General features: G+C 50.7%; 1 protein-coding gene across 5 annotated transcripts in view; it reads left to right on the forward strand.

Annotated features, from left to right (window-relative positions):
• LOC119099962 (tropomodulin) overlaps window positions 1-14,666 on the forward strand; it is a 41,278-nt gene extending 26,612 nt beyond the window's left edge. For 2 of the 5 annotated variants that reach the window (XM_037223065.1, XM_037223069.1), the window contains exons 7-9: window positions 3,876-3,972; window positions 4,217-4,364; window positions 14,504-14,666. In XM_037223065.1, the coding sequence (XP_037078960.1) occupies window positions 3,876-3,972; window positions 4,217-4,364; window positions 14,504-14,634 (376 nt within the window). In that variant the 3' untranslated portion in view covers window positions 14,635-14,666. Of the gene's footprint in view, window positions 1-3,875; window positions 3,973-4,216; window positions 4,365-7,071; window positions 7,148-7,782; window positions 7,847-14,503 lie in introns of all 5 variants that reach the window. The other 3 variants (XR_005094446.1, XM_037223067.1, XM_037223068.1) reach the window with 3 other exon arrangements.
• Window positions 14,667-17,330: the final 2,664 nt, after the last annotated feature.

Below are 17,330 nucleotides of genomic sequence, written 5' to 3' on the forward strand. Positions count from 1 at the left end.
CGGCCCATTCTCACCTTTCTGGTGTGAGCACAGACAGCCATTGGCTGGCCTATTCTCATCCCTCTGGTGTGAATACGGTCATTGGCCAGCCCACTCTCATCGTACTTATTCATCTTGCCGACGGCTTCTCTGAATATTAAGAGCCCCTCATCTGCGTCGCTCATTACGACATGCATGCTACTTAGTCAGCATGACGCACGCATGCGCCGGCTTTTGGAATTAGCTGGTGGGTGCGCGACCGGAGCTTTCGTTGCCGCGGCAACCAACCGTAACACTTCCAGGCGGCTTTTGAATGTTGAGAAGATTCCAATTCAGTAAATTGCCCATTTTTCAACACGATAGCATAATGTGCGCCTGTCTGATCTTGTATCTCATAACGCAGACCCCCAACGGAGTACGCATTAATCGTCCGAAGAGGAAGTAGCTTGAATCATGCTTCTGGGCACGAGTGATACTTTTGGACACTGTCCGAGACAGGCCGCTGCAATGTCTACTCTTGGGGGCGGCGATTACACAGGAGACAGCGCACTTCGCACAGCGAGGCACGCATGCAAAAGTATTCCTTTACGTGCATCGAGAGTCAGAAGCTAAGACAGCGACAGTAGCGCCGCTCGCCAAGCGGCAAATCATGGAACTTTCACTCGCTAGCAGGTCATCTCGTTGAAAATATTTAAACGAGATAGATGTGGATGCCAAAAATCGGTAACGTCATTCTTTGCGTTTTCAGTGCTGCCTGTATTTCATTTGAGCCAGAGGAGGTGACCTGAAATAAAGAAAGCAACGACGATTTGTTCTGTTTGCTACAGGCGGTGTTTAAACAGACGCCTTCAGATGTACGACAGAAAGCGTAACAGATTTAATTTGAAAAGTTATCACCGAAGACTTACCAAATTTAATTGGTGCTGGTAGGAGGTTCTTTATTTTATGAACCTCAAGCGGCACAATGCCGCACAATTCTTACATGCTTACATTCGACAGTGCTTATTGTATTTTACAAGATCAATGCAAGGGATCTGGGGTTATTTGGGTTTTCAAGAGATGAATAGCAAGTGAGCACCCAAAACTTCCCAAAACAGGCGAGCCCTTATTAAGCCTTTCCTTCCACGCGTCAACGCAGGGTTCATGTTAATATTCCCCAGAACGGAACAGTAATGCCCCACTGCCCTGTTTCCATAAGCAATCAGCGAACTATGATTGCATGCCTTAATATATATTAACATAATATAAATTTCAAAAAGTTGCCAATCTTTGCTGTCTTGACCATTGCGCTGCGCGTCAGCGCATTCCCCGAACGAGCGCACGACGTGAGCCGCTGACATTCATTATGCGGCCCGGTCCGTGGCGCGTCCGGGGCCGCCCTTATTGCGCCGCGGAGGTCAGCTTCCCGGTACGCCAGCCGCCGTCTCCTCCCTGCCAGGCCGGTATTTGTCTCCACAGCGGCGGCGCGCCTCCTCGGCTCTTCCACGGCGCGGGAATGGCATCGCAGTAGGTGGCGCGCGCGGGCGCTCACGCGACCAAGTTGCAGATTTAATCGGATTAATCTAATCTTGACGGTGAGCTCGGTCAGGGATGTGTGGCAAATTTGCACAGCATGGTGGCGACTTGGGCACTGGAGCAGCGGTCGTTTGGGGCAATTTCAGGTGTCGCCAACTGGAATTGGATGTAAAATGCAATACGTTTGCGTTACTCACCCGACCGCAGCACCTTGGTGGGATACACGCTCCGGCGGGGAGATTTTGGCTGCAATTGCGTAGATATATTTGCATTGTTATCGTGCTAACAAAAAATAAAGAACCAAAGAAAACGTTAAATATTCCTTGGTTTCGTGCGCATTTTTACTGGAAACTATCGTTTTCACCATCCCGTATGAGCGCTTTAGACGCTCCGTTTGGCGTGCTTTCCACAAGGACAGCACTTCACATGAGGTAAATGTAAAAAACTTCACACCATCTTAAAAGTTTGTGAAGAAAATTCTCGCAGTCTCAAAATTCACCTGTCATGCATTTTAAATGGCATTCCCTACACAATTCCCGAGAAACCGCTTCACAGCATTCAATGCACCACGAATTGTAAGAGATGTGAAGTATACCAAAGCATCGCTGTTGGTTCCATGAGGTTTAAAGCGTAGATCCGATCTATGCTAAACATTTAGCATCATGAAACAAAGGCAGGTGACCCACCCTGCATTGCATGTTAGGATGCAAACCATAATTTTTCTTGGAGATTGCCATTTTAGAGAAATCTTGCGTGACATGTCATCAGCAATAGACAGCAGGTATATCTTGAGATACGCATGTAGTTTCGATAGCTGTAGATTTTCCAGGTCAGCTTCTTGGATTTGTTATCAATCCACACAACTTTTAAAACATTTCCACGCCTATGTGCTTACCTACGACTTGTTGCGCATTTTGAGTGAAATGATTGCGCCAGAAATGGCCCCGGACAGATATCACACACTCTGCGGAGGTCGGCCTGAGCTCACGACTATCTGTACTGCTCGTCATAATTATCTGACACCGAGACGCAGCTTTTGATCCTGCATTTGGATTTAGATTTATAATTTGGTTTTAGATTTGGCACAGCACAGATCCTGGATTGACATTTGGCTGTTCGCAACAACTACGGCCTATACAATGATATTCTCCTTTAGCAGCCTTTGCCTGTAGTTTTTTGCAGATGTGTTCCATACGGAGGATCTAGCAGTCTGAGATTGTCTGTCCTCTCCAAAGCATATAAGTTCTAGCAGTCTGTAACTTAAAGCAGCAGACCTTGGCCCTAGCACTCTGAGCTCGTCGACTGTTTCTAAGCCGATTTAATTAGTACGTGGCACTGCCAGATACGTTCTTGTCTTACTTTTCCCATTTTGAGTGAGGCATTGAATATATTTGCAACGATATGAATGACTAAAGGTATGACCATCCGCAGTCGATGCCTCCTCAAAACTCCAAATCATCTTCAGCAGCAGCGGCCTATGTTCTGACTGCAATTATGATCCCTCAGACGGCGGCGGCGGCCCAAATCTTAGTGATTAAATTGACCCTCGCAAAAAATCCAATCCACTTTGGTGTTGAAAGCTGGGTCGAGCTGGAACTCTAATTGCATGAATTTATATCAACATGGGATCACGGCTTGCGCGGTCTGAATCTTCTGGAAAATGCAGTGTTTTTGTTCTTCTCCGTAGTGTGATGGGAAAATATGGTACATCGGGTGCGAGAGATCACATGGACTTGCATTGAAATTTTCTTGCCTTGACTCGTCCTCTTCTCGTCAAAAATGAACATGAACTCTAAGGCGACGCACGACAAAATCGCCATCGATAGTTTGGTTACATGTGGTTTGGCTTTCTCAGTTTTAGAGATACTCCACGCCGCTTCGCTGAAATGTTCTGGTTCCGCTCGCTTTGGTTTTCGAGGTTCTCTCGGCGTTTTCCATCCAAGAGTGATGCTAGTTGTTTTTGCCTTGTTCGTTTGCATACATATCATTCGAAATTCTCCCATCGTTTCGGCAGCACGGAGCAGGCATCCAATGTCGCCGAATCACCAAATCGGTCTCCAAGTGTAGCCGAAATAAGGCCTCATCGATCCTCAGCATGCAGAGATTTCGTCTTCGTGTATGAGGAGCCACAATTCTTCCAGGAGCAAGCTTCTTTCATGACCATTAGCAAGCTTCTTTCATGACCCACTGCATAACCCATGTACCATTACCATTGTACCCATGACCACTCTCACGTTGCTGATGCATTTGCGGATTTTGCGGTGACAACATTGTATTTCTGTACAGCCTCACTGTTTCAGCTTCCCCACATCGGTATGACAAGCGTGTCACTACATCTAGGCCATACGCGTGACGTTCAATTTGGATTTACTCTGTTTCAGCATCGAATCCAATTTCATCAGCCCTCCTATGATCGCCCGGCTGGTGAAGGCCCTACTCAAGCATAAAAGCGTCGAAACATTTCGAGCCGCAAACCAGGTAAGAGCTCAGTTGGCCGGGGCTGCTCTCGATGCAGGTCATAGCAGCTACAGCAGACGCATTGCCAGCCATTTTTCGTTGAATTCATGGTTAAGATTGCCCCACTTAAAAATATACGTAGGTGTGGCGGTGTTTGAGGAGAACACAACTTATGGCGCCAACGGTGCTGCCAGCAGTTTATTTCCCGATTATGCAACGGTTTTCGCGGAATTCAGCGACAGTAACAGGGCGCTCTTGTTTGTAGAGATCTCAAGTCCTCGGAAACAAGATTGAAATGGAGATTACAAAGTACGTGGAGCAGAACCCCAACCTCCTCCAACTGGGACTGAACTTCGACTTCAATGACGCCCGCGCCAGGGTGTCTGCGCAGCTGCAGAAGAACAGGGACCGGTGTAAGTTTGCGCCACATGATCCTATCCATACATTAGCGCCTTACCAACCATGTTATGTAGATCTGTGATCTCAAATGTCTACTGATGAGCCTGCATTGTCCAAAATATCTCGCACAGCAGTTCGGCGCAAGGGCTTTAATAAAGTTGACCAATCGCTTCTGAAAATGAGGCTTAAATTGTACGACATAGAATCCTGAACCAACGTGATGGCTATCCGTCACTAGCTGGTGGCTATTTTGCCAATGGATAGTTGTGTTGCTAGCTAGCAGCACAATCAGGCCAGACTCATTCACAACCTTTGATATTGGTCAGTGAACGACACCACTTGATTCGGCACCACATCACCTGTCCTTGATTGCGCTGTGATGGCCCGTGCGGCTCAAGCCCGTCGCGCAGACAGTGCAGTTTGTGAAATCTACTCCGACACAGCCTAAAACATGGAAATAAATGAAGTTGAAGCGTTTCGTGCGCAGCTGTCTCAGAAATTCGTATCTCGCACGCATCGCTGACTGACAAAAGCCGTTGACCGTTTGGCCGAGTCTGTTGGCATTATCACCCTCGAGCCTAGCCACAGCGACGCCGGCCACATTTCCGCGATGCTGAAGCGTAGGAGTAAGCCGCTCCGACTCAACAGACGTTTTGAATACTAAAAGACGGAGCAACGCATTTTCTCAAACTCTATCTGCAATATCCTCGTGAGGCATTCGGAAAGTTTTAGGCAAATCAGCATACCGACTTGTGACAATTAAACGTTTTCAAGAACTTTCCCAGCAAATCGTCTAGAACCTCCGTGACATAAATATTGAGCTGGTTGTCCGGTGGATTCATGCCGTTGGTGAATTTCTGCGGGGTGCTGTATGAAGTTTCATTTGAGATTCACATTCATTCGTCGTTCAGAATTGACGTTTTATCGACGAGTGTATTTGATTTAAGGCATCGATGCCCCTCTATTGAATAATTGTCATACCCTACATGTGCACCAATATTTTATGCAAATGAAGCACACCAGGAGCCTGAGACATGTTTGAGTAATACCACACAAGCTTTATGTTAATCGTGCTGTACATTTTGCAGCCTTATTTTCAGTGCAATGACGTGGTCTATATGGGAACAACGTGTATCCCGGTTGTGTGCAATATGAGTTTTCTTCCCCGCTCTACAACTGACAGCTGAACTCTGGGCTGAGAGACAGGATTTGGACGGAATATGTTGCAATGCCGGTTGGTGTAATCATTGGAACTTCACCAGCTACATAGCAGTGCATACTGATGCATACATACAGCTACATAAACGGTGCAATGTGCGCACGTCTCTCCGCCTTTGTTGATTTACTCGCAGCGTCTGTCTGTCCGCGTGCATTAGCCTAACGGAAAATGTGTCCCGGGGTTGTGGCGGATGCTCTTTGTCGACGCTCGTGACGCACAACGCGTGTTTGTGCGGTGGGAGTCGCGAGTCGGAAGCCCTTTGCAGCTTCGTACGTACTGCGGGTCTAGCACCGCTGGACTCGTTTCCGTTGTTTATTTTCCACGTTGTGTAATTTTCTCACATATTTGAGTGTTTTTATCTGTGCCGCTACTCCGCTTCGCTTTTAGAAGTTGGCAAGTTTGCTAGTGCGAGCGTTTTCTGATTGATCGCCCCACATGTGCGCCAAGAGAGCAGATGGTGCTGGTCGTTTGCGATGCCTACAGTAAGGTTGGGAGGTCAGTGAGGTCAGTGAGGTCGTGGTCTCCCCACAGCGCGTGAACTCCGACTCCGAAACCAGACCTCGGACATGTCCAGTGACTTTTCCATTCAACTGCCGGCCTCCGGGTCGCTGCCCGCACGGTCAGGGGGCCTCACCGAGACAAGCCGGGGTCAGACGACCGGCAGCGGGGTCGCAGAGGCCACGGACGGCTCGCGCGGCCTGGCCGACGACATCAAAGGCACCGCGGACGACGTGGCTGCGCGTGCTGCCAGGGCGGCCGCGGACGCGACGCGTGGTCTGAAAACTGTGTCCGAAGATACACAGCGCGTTGCGCAGGACGTGAACACCGTGGCGCAAGACGTTGGTCAGCTGGTAGAAGACGTGGATAAACTGGCAGAAGACGTGAAGGGCGCCGTGGGTGACTTCGAGACGACTGCGGCGCGGGTCGAAAGAGACTTTCTGGACGGCGACGGTCGCTGAAGTAGAGGGCAGAGGTAGATGAGGTAGATGATATGGATCGAGAACCAGCCGCGGCGCGCACGGTCATGACCGCGAAGCCAACGTTTGTATGTTGGACCCACATACGACAGACAAGCATGCACGCTTTCATAGTTCGCGAGCGATTGACAGAGTATACCGGCTTTCGCAGCGAACGCCTGGGTGTTAATCGTGTGGCATCCGCTGCTTGTATTTTCAGGCGTTCCTTCTGCTGACCTGGCCTCGCTTCCGCGGAGGCGAATCTCAGATTCGTCTGCTGGAGTGTGGGCCTTAGTTAGTTGCGTATCGTGTTGGCTTCTTCACCCACAGGAACTGATCATCTAGCCTGAGAATAGCCACCTTTTCGTCCATAGAGTCGGTCATGTAGTCACCGTCTGTGGCCGCCTCTTTGAGGCCGGTTTTTGCCATTATCAGCTGCATCGCTCGGCGCTAAGCAGAAGCGTGCGCGTGCTCGTCTCGGTGCGTGTCGCTGGGACATGACGCTCCCGCCGCCATGTGACGTCAGTGCCGTCTCTGCACTTTCAGTCCGGACGGGCAAGCGGTCCAGGCTGAGCTGCAGGCTATTCCGTGACCTTATATGGAAGAAAGTAGCATAACCAAGGTAGTGTAGGAGCCCGTGGTCACGTTGCCAGCGCCGCTACAGCTGCTTCTGTCTGGTCCGCGGCATGCCTGCTCTCTGCTGTTGGCCAGGTTTGAGTCGCGTTACCGGCTGCTTCGAACGGCCGTCTGCTTTTTAATGCGCGCCACGTTCTGAGCGGCACCCTGTCTTCCGTCTGCCTGTCTTCTGCTCTGTTATATCACGCAGCATGTCCCACCGTTCTCTTGTTGGCGCTGCCGCTCTATCCCTCGCTGCTGCCGCGTTTGTAGCCGCTCTCCTGGGTCTGCGCTGCTGGTTCTCTTCTCCGGCATACGCTCTGTTTTCCCCGTTGCACTGTGAACGCCAGCAGCCGTTACTCTGCTGACGCCGCCCGACCACAGCTGGCCCCGCTTCTGCAATGGTGTGCGCCAGGTTTGCATCTTCCGACGTGCCGCTACTTGCTATCTATGAACGTCGCACCACTATTCCTCAGCCGTAGTTGCGGATCTGAAGGAATGCACTGCAACGCTCGCCCTGCTGCTGCTTTTTGTGTCAGTGTATCTTAGCATGTTCTGCACATTTGCTTGCCGAGCAGATTTGTTCTGCGAGTGTACTCGGGCTGCGCTGGTACCAAGGGCTCACGTGTTGTCTTGTTCCAGCGCGCCTGGCACGCCAGGAGGCGCCTCCCACATCTAAATGAACGTGTATGCGTCTCTGCTTGAGGTATCTACACTAACCAAGTTGATCGTGTTTGATTTTGTTTGTCTGTTTTCCATGCCCTGCGTTTCTTCCATAAATTATGACACTGAAAAGTTTTGGTATGTCTTCGGAGTAAGTTGGCCTGCTTCTTTCAGAAGAGGCCTTGCAGTGCCAACTAGTGCGTTTGACTATCTTTTAACAGTTATAGATTATATTTTGCTCTCCCACCCTTCGTAACCCATGAAAACGTAATAATTAATGACGAGGTGTAGACGATGTACAGGCAAGAATGCTGTATGCTATGATAGTTATTAGAATTAACTTAGCTGCCATTTGCTGCTTATTAGTCATTTGAGTCAGTCGCAGCTTATGTTGTAATATATATATTTATGCTATTCCGTCTAATACGTCCCATTTAAAATGTGAACGCGACACACGTCGCAAACCGTTTTGTGGAGTGCAAGCCACTGCAGAGGTCACATGAATTTTCAGGGACCATGGTGCAACCGGGATTCATACCCCCCTCCCCCCTCACATGGGAATCGTGACGGCAACCACCTGGCCATTACGCCTCATGCTTCGTTCCCTTATAAGAATCTTTACAATTAAAGGAAATGCTTCATATTGGAAGATATTAAAGCAAGCATCAGATGTGATGAAATAAGCTTACTTATAACTCTTGGTATGCTTTTTATGTCGAAAAATCTGCTTCAGAAAACACAGTTCTCTGTTAAGTAGATATATTTCACAATGCGTCATGGTTTGGTTACGTCATCATACCTTGCGCGACACTGATTGAGCGCTAATTGACGGTCAATAAATCAGGAAATGGCGCTCATGGTCGCCAGATATGAACGCATCGACAGTTATATCTTTATTTGCCTTGATCGCCACATGGCTTATGGAATGGCAGGATTTGAATGCCGTTATTATTATGTCATGAATGCCAAGGTGACTGCAGTAGTACTCTCTCCGGTATACCTTTCCCCATTTTTCGCGGGCATGTAGCTTTGAAACTAGAGAGGCTTAGGTCTTAAGATGGGCAGGATTGTGAACAGCGCCGAAAGGTCTTCAGGATGGCTATTTCAGTTCAAAACTTCAGACAAATGTGAAACACTACATCACTTCTCATGTACAACATTTTCTCGCTGATAAGTACTGTTCTCCTTTCACATTGAAAAAGTGTCAATGAACGGCATGAATTACCGATGAAATGCGTTGAACCGAACAAGCTTATCAATTCTTTATTTTCAAATGCATGCTGGATTTGGGGCAGGTAACTATGTCCGCCCCAAATCAAAGCTATCAGCCAACCCATCAATGTTTGATGATATCATTACTTTTTTTGTTCTCGAGGTGTCCCAGGCAGCGTGATGGCGGTGCGACCACTGGATCGTAATTGGTATGCCACTGACCATTAAGCCAAGCCTGCGGCATCCAATGACCGCATTGCCGCCGCTGAATTTAACTGGCCCACCAGTGATGAGATTACAGACTGCTGACGTCACATCTCCTGTTGTCCACGTGTCCTCACGTGCCCAAGAGGCACGGGGTGCGCCAGTCATCATGTCATAAGCTCAAGTTCTGCTCGGTAGTTGAAATATTCCTAGTTCCGATAAGTTGTCAAACGCGTTCAGTTGTCCGTCTATCCAACGTTGGATGGTCGTCCTCCAAAGCTCTGATTGAAGGATTTGTGCTACATCTAAGCGTGAGCAATGAGCACCATCAGTGAAACATGTAAACAATGAACTTACCCATGTTGTGATCGTTGGTTTCGCCGGTGGTATATCGGACACGCATACCTTGAACATCACGAGCTTTCAAGGCTTGGTTTTTGAACCCATTATTTCATGATGTTTGCACCAGGTAAATAACTAAGTTCCGGGGTGATAACCCAAGGTCCCAGATTTGAGCCTTGGGAGCTGTGACAAAAGATTAGTTAGTGACGTCAGATTCGATGTTATGTGAACGCAGCATTCTGTTCAAGTGTCTTTTAGTCTGAGTTGGAACTTTATCCATTTTGGTCTGAGGCCGAGTCTTGTTCTTTTGGCTTGGCCTCGAGTCTAAGTCCGAGGCAGAATCCATCATGTTTTCGTCTGACAATGCGAGCTCATTTTTCAAATTGAAGTGTCCAGATCTCATTTACCTGCAAATTTACGTAATGCATTGTTCGACTTCCGAAAGTCAGTCCCAAAAATGCATCCAAATCGCAAACGCTGACGCGAGCCTGAGTTCAGCAGGGGTCTGACCCATGCCCGGCGGCGAGACAACTGTCAGCTGGGCGGTCGCGGCGTAGGCCGACCATCATCCGAGCGGTCGCGACGTAGGCCGACCATCTCGGCGCGATTGCTTCTGTCCGTCAGCGGCGGCGCCGCGACGCCAGGCCAGGCCTCTTCCATCACACGATCCCTGGCCGGTCGACGGGCCGGTGCGGGTCGACAAAGGTCGCAGAGGTCGCCGAGAGTCGGGCTGACCGGCGTAGCCCCGGGACGTCGGGTCATCGGGCTGGCGATCCGGTGGTCGGGCCGAGGAACACCTTGGTCTGGGACTGACTGACTGGCGGGCTCCGGCGTGTCGGAAGTTGGGAGGTGTGCGATTTGCGGTGCGTTCCATCCATTCAGCACCCATAGGGTCAATGCTACATTGCACTAAGCCAGGTAGCATGATCCCCTTCCTCTGATATCCCGCGGCGGAACCCGTGGCTAAGTATTGCAATGAAATTGGAAAAATACTGTTCGTCTTTGTCCGTCTATAGCAAAGCTTTCCAACTGATCCAACTGTATTGCCACACCGACCGAAGTACAAGTGGTAGTCATACTCAGTCGTCTTTAGCTATCAATTTTTATCACGCTGCACGACGAGCAGAAATCCGGTTGCCAGAGGAAATTTCCGCGCATACTGTTTTCTTTGTACCGCCAAGATTGCAATATCCGCAAGATATATGAAGGTCCTAAAAACGCTCCAGTCCGCTGCATCCATTCCCACCTGTCAGCAACAGCGTTCAACGGTCCAATGCCTGCTGAAGAGCGATACGTTTGAGTCGCTGCAGCAGTGTCAGGCGATGTTTTTTTCGAACCCTTCGTGTCGGTAGCGAATGAGGCCGAATTGTACGTCCGCTGTCCTGAGCACAAAACCTGCCGAGTGGGGAACTAAAGAGCGGCACCGTGGCAATAACGAGCTCCATAGCGCTGTTGGCTTTTGTGGCAAGCCAGAGGAATCGAAGGAGCCGATCGGCTTTGTCAATCTGGACACCGCGTCGCCTGTATATAGGGGTCTGTTGGTTTTATATTAGAAGATCTGAAGATCCAAATGCCGATGAAGTGCCGCCGAACACGGAAAGCTGGAAGGAACTAACCTTCGTTTGTTGTCCTCAGCGCACTCTCAGTGGGCACAGCTGGTGGATTGGTATGCGGGCTGCCCATGCAATTAACCCAATACCAGACTGATCAGCTTTTGTTTCTGGTCTTTGGGGTGGATTGTTAACCCCTTGAAGTATTTCTTAGCTTCATGTAAAGATAGGCTAAATTATATTTAAGTGGATCGTACCTCAGCGGGCAACCCTTCGCTACAAACAGGATTTAACTCCTGTCATGAACCCTGTTCGGAGTGGTGGACTGCAATCATAATTACAATCCTGCTCGTGAGCATCCTTTAGTCCAAAGAAATCATGGTTGCATGAAAACATTGAAAGAGCTATGATACCGGAGTTGATATGATGTGATACTGCATACGATATGAGGTGATGCACGATCCGGTATGGATTATATAAACACGTCATCACGAGTGGTCTTTAGGCACCCATTCTGTCCTCATTTGGTGGGGGTGCCTCTGGATAGCCTCTGCTTGAGAGGAGTTCTCAGTTTCAGAGCATCGTGCCTTGGCCATGTAACGATTTCCTAAGTCTGCTGCGAAATTTAGAGCCGCCGTTGGTACTGCGTGAATAGCCAACTGCAACCGCGAACCAGTTTGTGACGCGTCATTGAGCGAGGAAAAGGTTGTGAAAATGTGCCGGACGGAAGAAAAAAAATTGATGAATCGTTTTCTGGGCCCTGTTGGGACCAGAGACGTCGTTAAGCTTACCTTGTTGCGTGAACGCTGACCCCCGTCACTCGAGGAGTCCGAACTACGGGGAAATTTGTGTCGCCAGCCTGCTGTCAAGAGCGAGTGGGTAATTTAAGAGCCATGCAATATCATGACCCGGCCGCCCGGTGGTGAAGTAAGTAGCTGTCGGAGATAGGCAGCGCGTCAAGTGGGATGCGAACACGTTTGGCCGTTGTGGCCCGATCCTACTGCGTCTGCGGGTGGGATGCGAACACGTTTAGCTGTTGTGGCCAGATCCTACTACGTCTGCAGGCGTGATGCTAACACCCTTAGCTGTTGTGGCCCGATCCTACTGCGTCTGCAGGTGGGATGCGAACACGTTTTTCTGTTGTGGCCCGATCCTACTGCGTCTGCGGGTGGTATGCGAACACGTTTGGCTGTTGTGGCCCGATCCTACTACGTCTGCAGGTGGGATGCGAACATGTTTAGCTGTTGTGACCTGATCCTACTGCGTCTGCGGGCGGGATGCGAACACGTTTATCAGTTGAGGCCCGATCCTAATGCGTCTGCAGGTGGGATGCGAACACGTTTAGCTGTTGTGGCCCGATCCTATTACGTCTGCAGGTGGGATGCGAACACATTTATCTGTTGTGGCCCGATCCTACTACGTCTGCAGGTGGGATGCAAACACGTTTAGCTGTTGTGGCCCGATCCTTCTACGTCTGCAGGTGGGATGCGAACATGTTTAGCTGTTGTGGCCCGATCCTGCTGCGTCTGCAGGTGGGATGCAAACACGTTTATCTGTTGTGGCCCGATCCTACTGTGTCTGCAGGTGGGATGCTAGCACCCTTAGCTGTTGTGGCCCGATCCTACCGCGTCTGCGGGTGGGATGCGAACACGTTCAGCTGTTGTGGCCCGATCCTACTACGTCGGCAGGTGTAGTAGGTGTAGATCTGACTTGTGTTTAATTTCGATGCGAACACGTTCAGCTGTTGTGGCCCGACCCCATTGTGTCTGTCACTCGTTGCGCATGGATATCGACGATTAGATAAACAGGAGAGTAAGAGCGAGACTACGAACTCAGAACTAAATAAGGGAAAACAGGTATGATTGTGCGGTATCGAGGACGCTCACACTTCATAGTTGGATTTTGCGCGCGCTCTGGTGCTTGAGACACCAGAAATCGGAATTAAAAACTACGCCCTACGACTTTGTGTTGTTCATCCAGTGTTTTTTATCAGTGTTGTTGGGTTCAGCATGATTCAGTCAGATCAGTCATCATAATTGTGTACTTGACCATTGCTATCGAGGTCAGTTAGCAAAAAGTACATGTGATGAGCCTCTGTAGTAAATGTAAAATACAATTCAGACTGCATTTTAAAGGCCTTATAACTTCCACTTGTTACGCAATGTCATCTTGATAGAATGCATGAATGATAAATGCATGTTTGAGCTTTCAAAAGTAACTGCGACCCGGTATTGCACCCCAATGCCGCCCATTCCTGGTAACAGCAGACGCGAGCGGTGGTTGTGATCAGGCAGGGGAATCCAAAACGAGGGCCATACTGCCGCGAGCAAGCGTGATGTTTTGTTCACGACTCACTGCTCATTATGCTGACGCCATTGCTGCGACTCGCGCCCCGCTGTTCCCGTCGATCCGGCACACTTCGCCAACGTGTGATGTGGGTTCAAGTTTGTCTTTCATTCCTCCTTCCCGCAAAGTATTGTCACATCTAATGCATGTGGGTACTGACATCATGGCAAACGCAATCTGATCCTTGAAAATTCACAGATGTCAGTTTGATTCATTTTCCTGCCGCCTAACCGCCATGATCACTGCAGGCGCCCAGGAGAGTTGCTGCTCCCAGCCACCGCAGCTCTAAGAACCGTGCGTTGACGCCCACATGGTCACGCAATGCCCAGTTACGGCAACCCTTGCCCTGAAATGTGAAGGAAGGTTGAGAAAACGAGAGCATACTATACAAGTAGTGACCGAAACCAGATTAGAAGGAGTGGGTGGTAGTGGTTTCCAGTATTTATGAGAAGTAGGTTATAGTGAGCATATGAAGTGCGCGATAGTTTAAGTAGTCAGTGTCAATGATGGGGGCTGGTAGCGCGCTTACAAGCGTGCAGAGGTATCAGATTATGCACATGACTGTTTATTTAGTATATAAGGTATGTCCACTGGCAAAACAAGGCCCAGATGGCCCTAGGCGCCCATGCCGACACCACTATCACCCACCGGCTGAGCAAGCCTGCTGTCAAGAGGTCACGGAAGCGGCGACGGCGTGCCTTTCAGCGATTACATGCAGGCATCAGTGTACGGTGTGGGGTCCGCTGGGACCGAACCCTCCCAACGGACCTACAGCTTGTCTGGAGGGGAAGACTCCGAAACAAATCAGCGTAAACACACGATCACAAGTCGTCATTGAAGGTCATACTTCGGGCACAAAGGAAGGCCACGTGACGCAGGGCCTGTATTTACGCATTTGGCTCGCTAAATAGGCTCAATTTTACAATAGACTTACCAATGCTGATCGTTTAGGCTAAATTGCACAATCAATGAGACTACCGAACAGCATCTTTCTCGTCGGTTCCCCGGCCGCCACACTCCATTAACGCCGCGCCATCTGTCCGCAGTGCGTGCAACCCGATCAGTGGTACGTTTGTCGGCGCCACCTCCCACTTCGTCCGGCGGCAACACCTCCGGGAAGGTGGCGGTGACCTCAGGCCGGGCGGCCGACCTCGGGGCGCTGACTGCCGCCGGTTGACTGTCACGTGACACCGCCAGCACGGCCGCTGCCACCGGCAGGGCCTGACCACCCCCGGCCTGACCGGGGCGAGGCCCGGCCGGTCATGAGTACGCCCGGGCAGCGAACATTGGTCGGCGTGTGCGCCATAGCAGGGCGACTGTAGGTCGCCGGTGACTGTGTTCTGTCCGTCACCGCACACGTGAGGTGCCAGGCAGCCGCCGGCGTCGAGTCGCTGCACGCTGTCGCCCGCGGAAATTAGGCTGCTTCGCATGGCGTCATGTCTCCTCCGCTTCATCTCAGCCCCCGCGGTCCCACCACACCTCCAGCAGGCTCCCACACTCGCCCCCGCAGTGTCTCTGCCTGCTCTACCCCTCGCTCCTCAGACGTCACGACCTCGTACCCGCGCTCCGCCGGTCGGTCTCGCGGCCGCCCGAGCGCTCGTTCGAGGGCCTGACTAGCCCGTCACCTTGCCTCCCGGCGGGCCCGCGCTCCCGGACCGTGCGCGGTGGGTGTGCTAGAGGGCGCGGGCCGCCCGGGCCGTGGCCGCCCGAGCGGCGAACCCTGCGCGACCCCGCCGACGCAGGCTCATATTTTTGTTTGCCAAACCCGGTTCTGTATTGTCACTGAGAGTCCGAGTGGAAGTGTATTTATGAAATCACATGTTACAAATAAAACCGAAATCCCCGGGCTTGGTGCGTTTCGCCGGAGGCCAGAAACACGTGGGGTGGCTCACTATATTTGCCTCCAGAAGTGATTCCCTAGCGCGCATTCGAGCCTATGAATGACATCAGCGCTTTGGTAATCGAGTGGTGTGGCGAGAATTTCCAGTCGGTAGGCAAAAACAGACATGTCAGCATCGAAGGAAATGAATGCGCTCTTCCCGCCTGCACTCCTTTATTCGCAATCATTCGCGCCATTACGCGTAATTTCGATGAAAGAACATATGCCTTAGCGGAAAACGATAGCATTGCCGCGTCCATAACAGTACGCCCTAAACATGGAATCCCCAGAGGACTCACCTTCACTATCCAGACGGCTGCATGGTTTGTTTGCAGCTGGCCGAGTGACCTCATACTCACGTAACGTTCCGTGAAATACACACCACCAGGCGGCGCTCCGTCCTCGCCTCTGATTGCGATGCTGGGGCCTTCCGTCGGCGCGAGATTCACCATAGGGATCGCACCGATGAGTCGCCACCGGAAGCGATGACGTAAGGTTCCCATGAGGTCTGGCGAAGGCCGTTGGTTCGGCAAAGCTAAAGCGGCCGTTTTGTCTTGTGATCATAGATCGCGCTAGGTAATGTATACATTGGGTGCACTCACGGCGCATTAAGAATGTTCTGTTCTTCGTGACGTCACGTGGAATCTTTGTCGTCCGGTTCGCTGCGGACACCAAAGCGCGCAAAATCCATGGGAGATAAGGTCATGATGGCGTCGACAGCATATATTCTTTGTCGTCCCGGTCGCTCCGAAAGCACCTTTGTTGGCACACTGCTAGGGCGTTCTGTGATGCACCAGCGCATCTGCAATATTAACGTGTTCAAAGTGGGTAACAAACACTGCGGGTGATAAACGGTGGGCAGAATAGCAGCCTCTCCATTTGAAGCCCAGTTCCCAGTGAATTCGTTTATGTGCAGACAGATATGTGGAAGCCGGAAAAGCCCTGACCCCTTAACATTATTCGCCTGTTTCGGAATGTCCCAGTCCAGTATGATACCTTGACCAACAGGAAGTCATCATATGAATTGAGCCCCCCAGTTGGGCCCGGCGGCCCCAACTGGGCGCCCAAAGTTATTCATCCTCCAGTGATTCAAGCGCCGAAGTGATTCAGGTGTCCAGTGATTCCAGCGCCCAAAATGCTTCAGCCTCCAGGGATTCAAGCGTCCCAAGGGATGCACGGGCGCCAGTGATTCAAGCACCAGAGGTGATTCAGCGCTCCAGTGATTCCAGCGCCCAAAATGCCTCAGGCCTCCAGGGATTCAAGCGTCCCAAGGGATTCACGGGCGCCAGTGATTCAAGCACCCGAAGTGCTTTAGGGCGCCAGTGATTCCAGCGCCCCAAGTGATTCAGGGGCACTGCGCTCGAAGCGATTCGGCTTCCAGTGGTTCAAACACCCTTAGTGATTCAGGGGTGCCAGTGATTCCAGCGCCCGAAGTGATTCAGGGACGCCAGTTATTCCAGCGCCCGACATGATTTAGCCTCCAGTGATTTAAAGACTCCCCAAGTCATCAAGGAGAACGACTGTCCCCTCCGCCCGCTTCCCCTCGGCTTCGTCTTTGTCGCTAGGCATTTGTCGCAAGTCACCAGCAGCCTCAAAGCGACTGAGCCTGCCCAAAAGCTCTTTAGTTTTATTTGCATGTGGCAGGCAGAAGTAACGATCTGCTGGATCAAATTTCAACCCCAGCAAATTCCGAACACCCCAAACATTGTCACATCTGAGTCTCGCTTTCGGCCGTAGCGCCACGGAGTAAAACCGAATCATAATGGCAGCTACCAAATCAATGTTAGCATCTAGTGATCACTCAAAGGGATGACATGGCTTCCTTCTTGAAATGGTATGCAGCCTTACGCATTGATTTCAGCTCTAAATGAGTCCAAACACTATCAAAGTTACACCCTTCCTTATGAAGGCATCAAATTAAGAGCAGTCACGTTTGTTTTGTTGACTTGATGTCAGCTTTTTCTGCAGAAATACGCAGTTACAGCACCAAGCAT

This window comes from Pollicipes pollicipes, unplaced genomic scaffold (assembly GCF_011947565.3).
Source record: "Pollicipes pollicipes isolate AB1234 unplaced genomic scaffold, Ppol_2.1 Scaffold_4881;HRSCAF=5763_pilon_pilon_pilon, whole genome shotgun sequence".
NCBI lineage: Eukaryota > Metazoa > Arthropoda > Thecostraca > Pollicipedomorpha > Pollicipedidae > Pollicipes > Pollicipes pollicipes.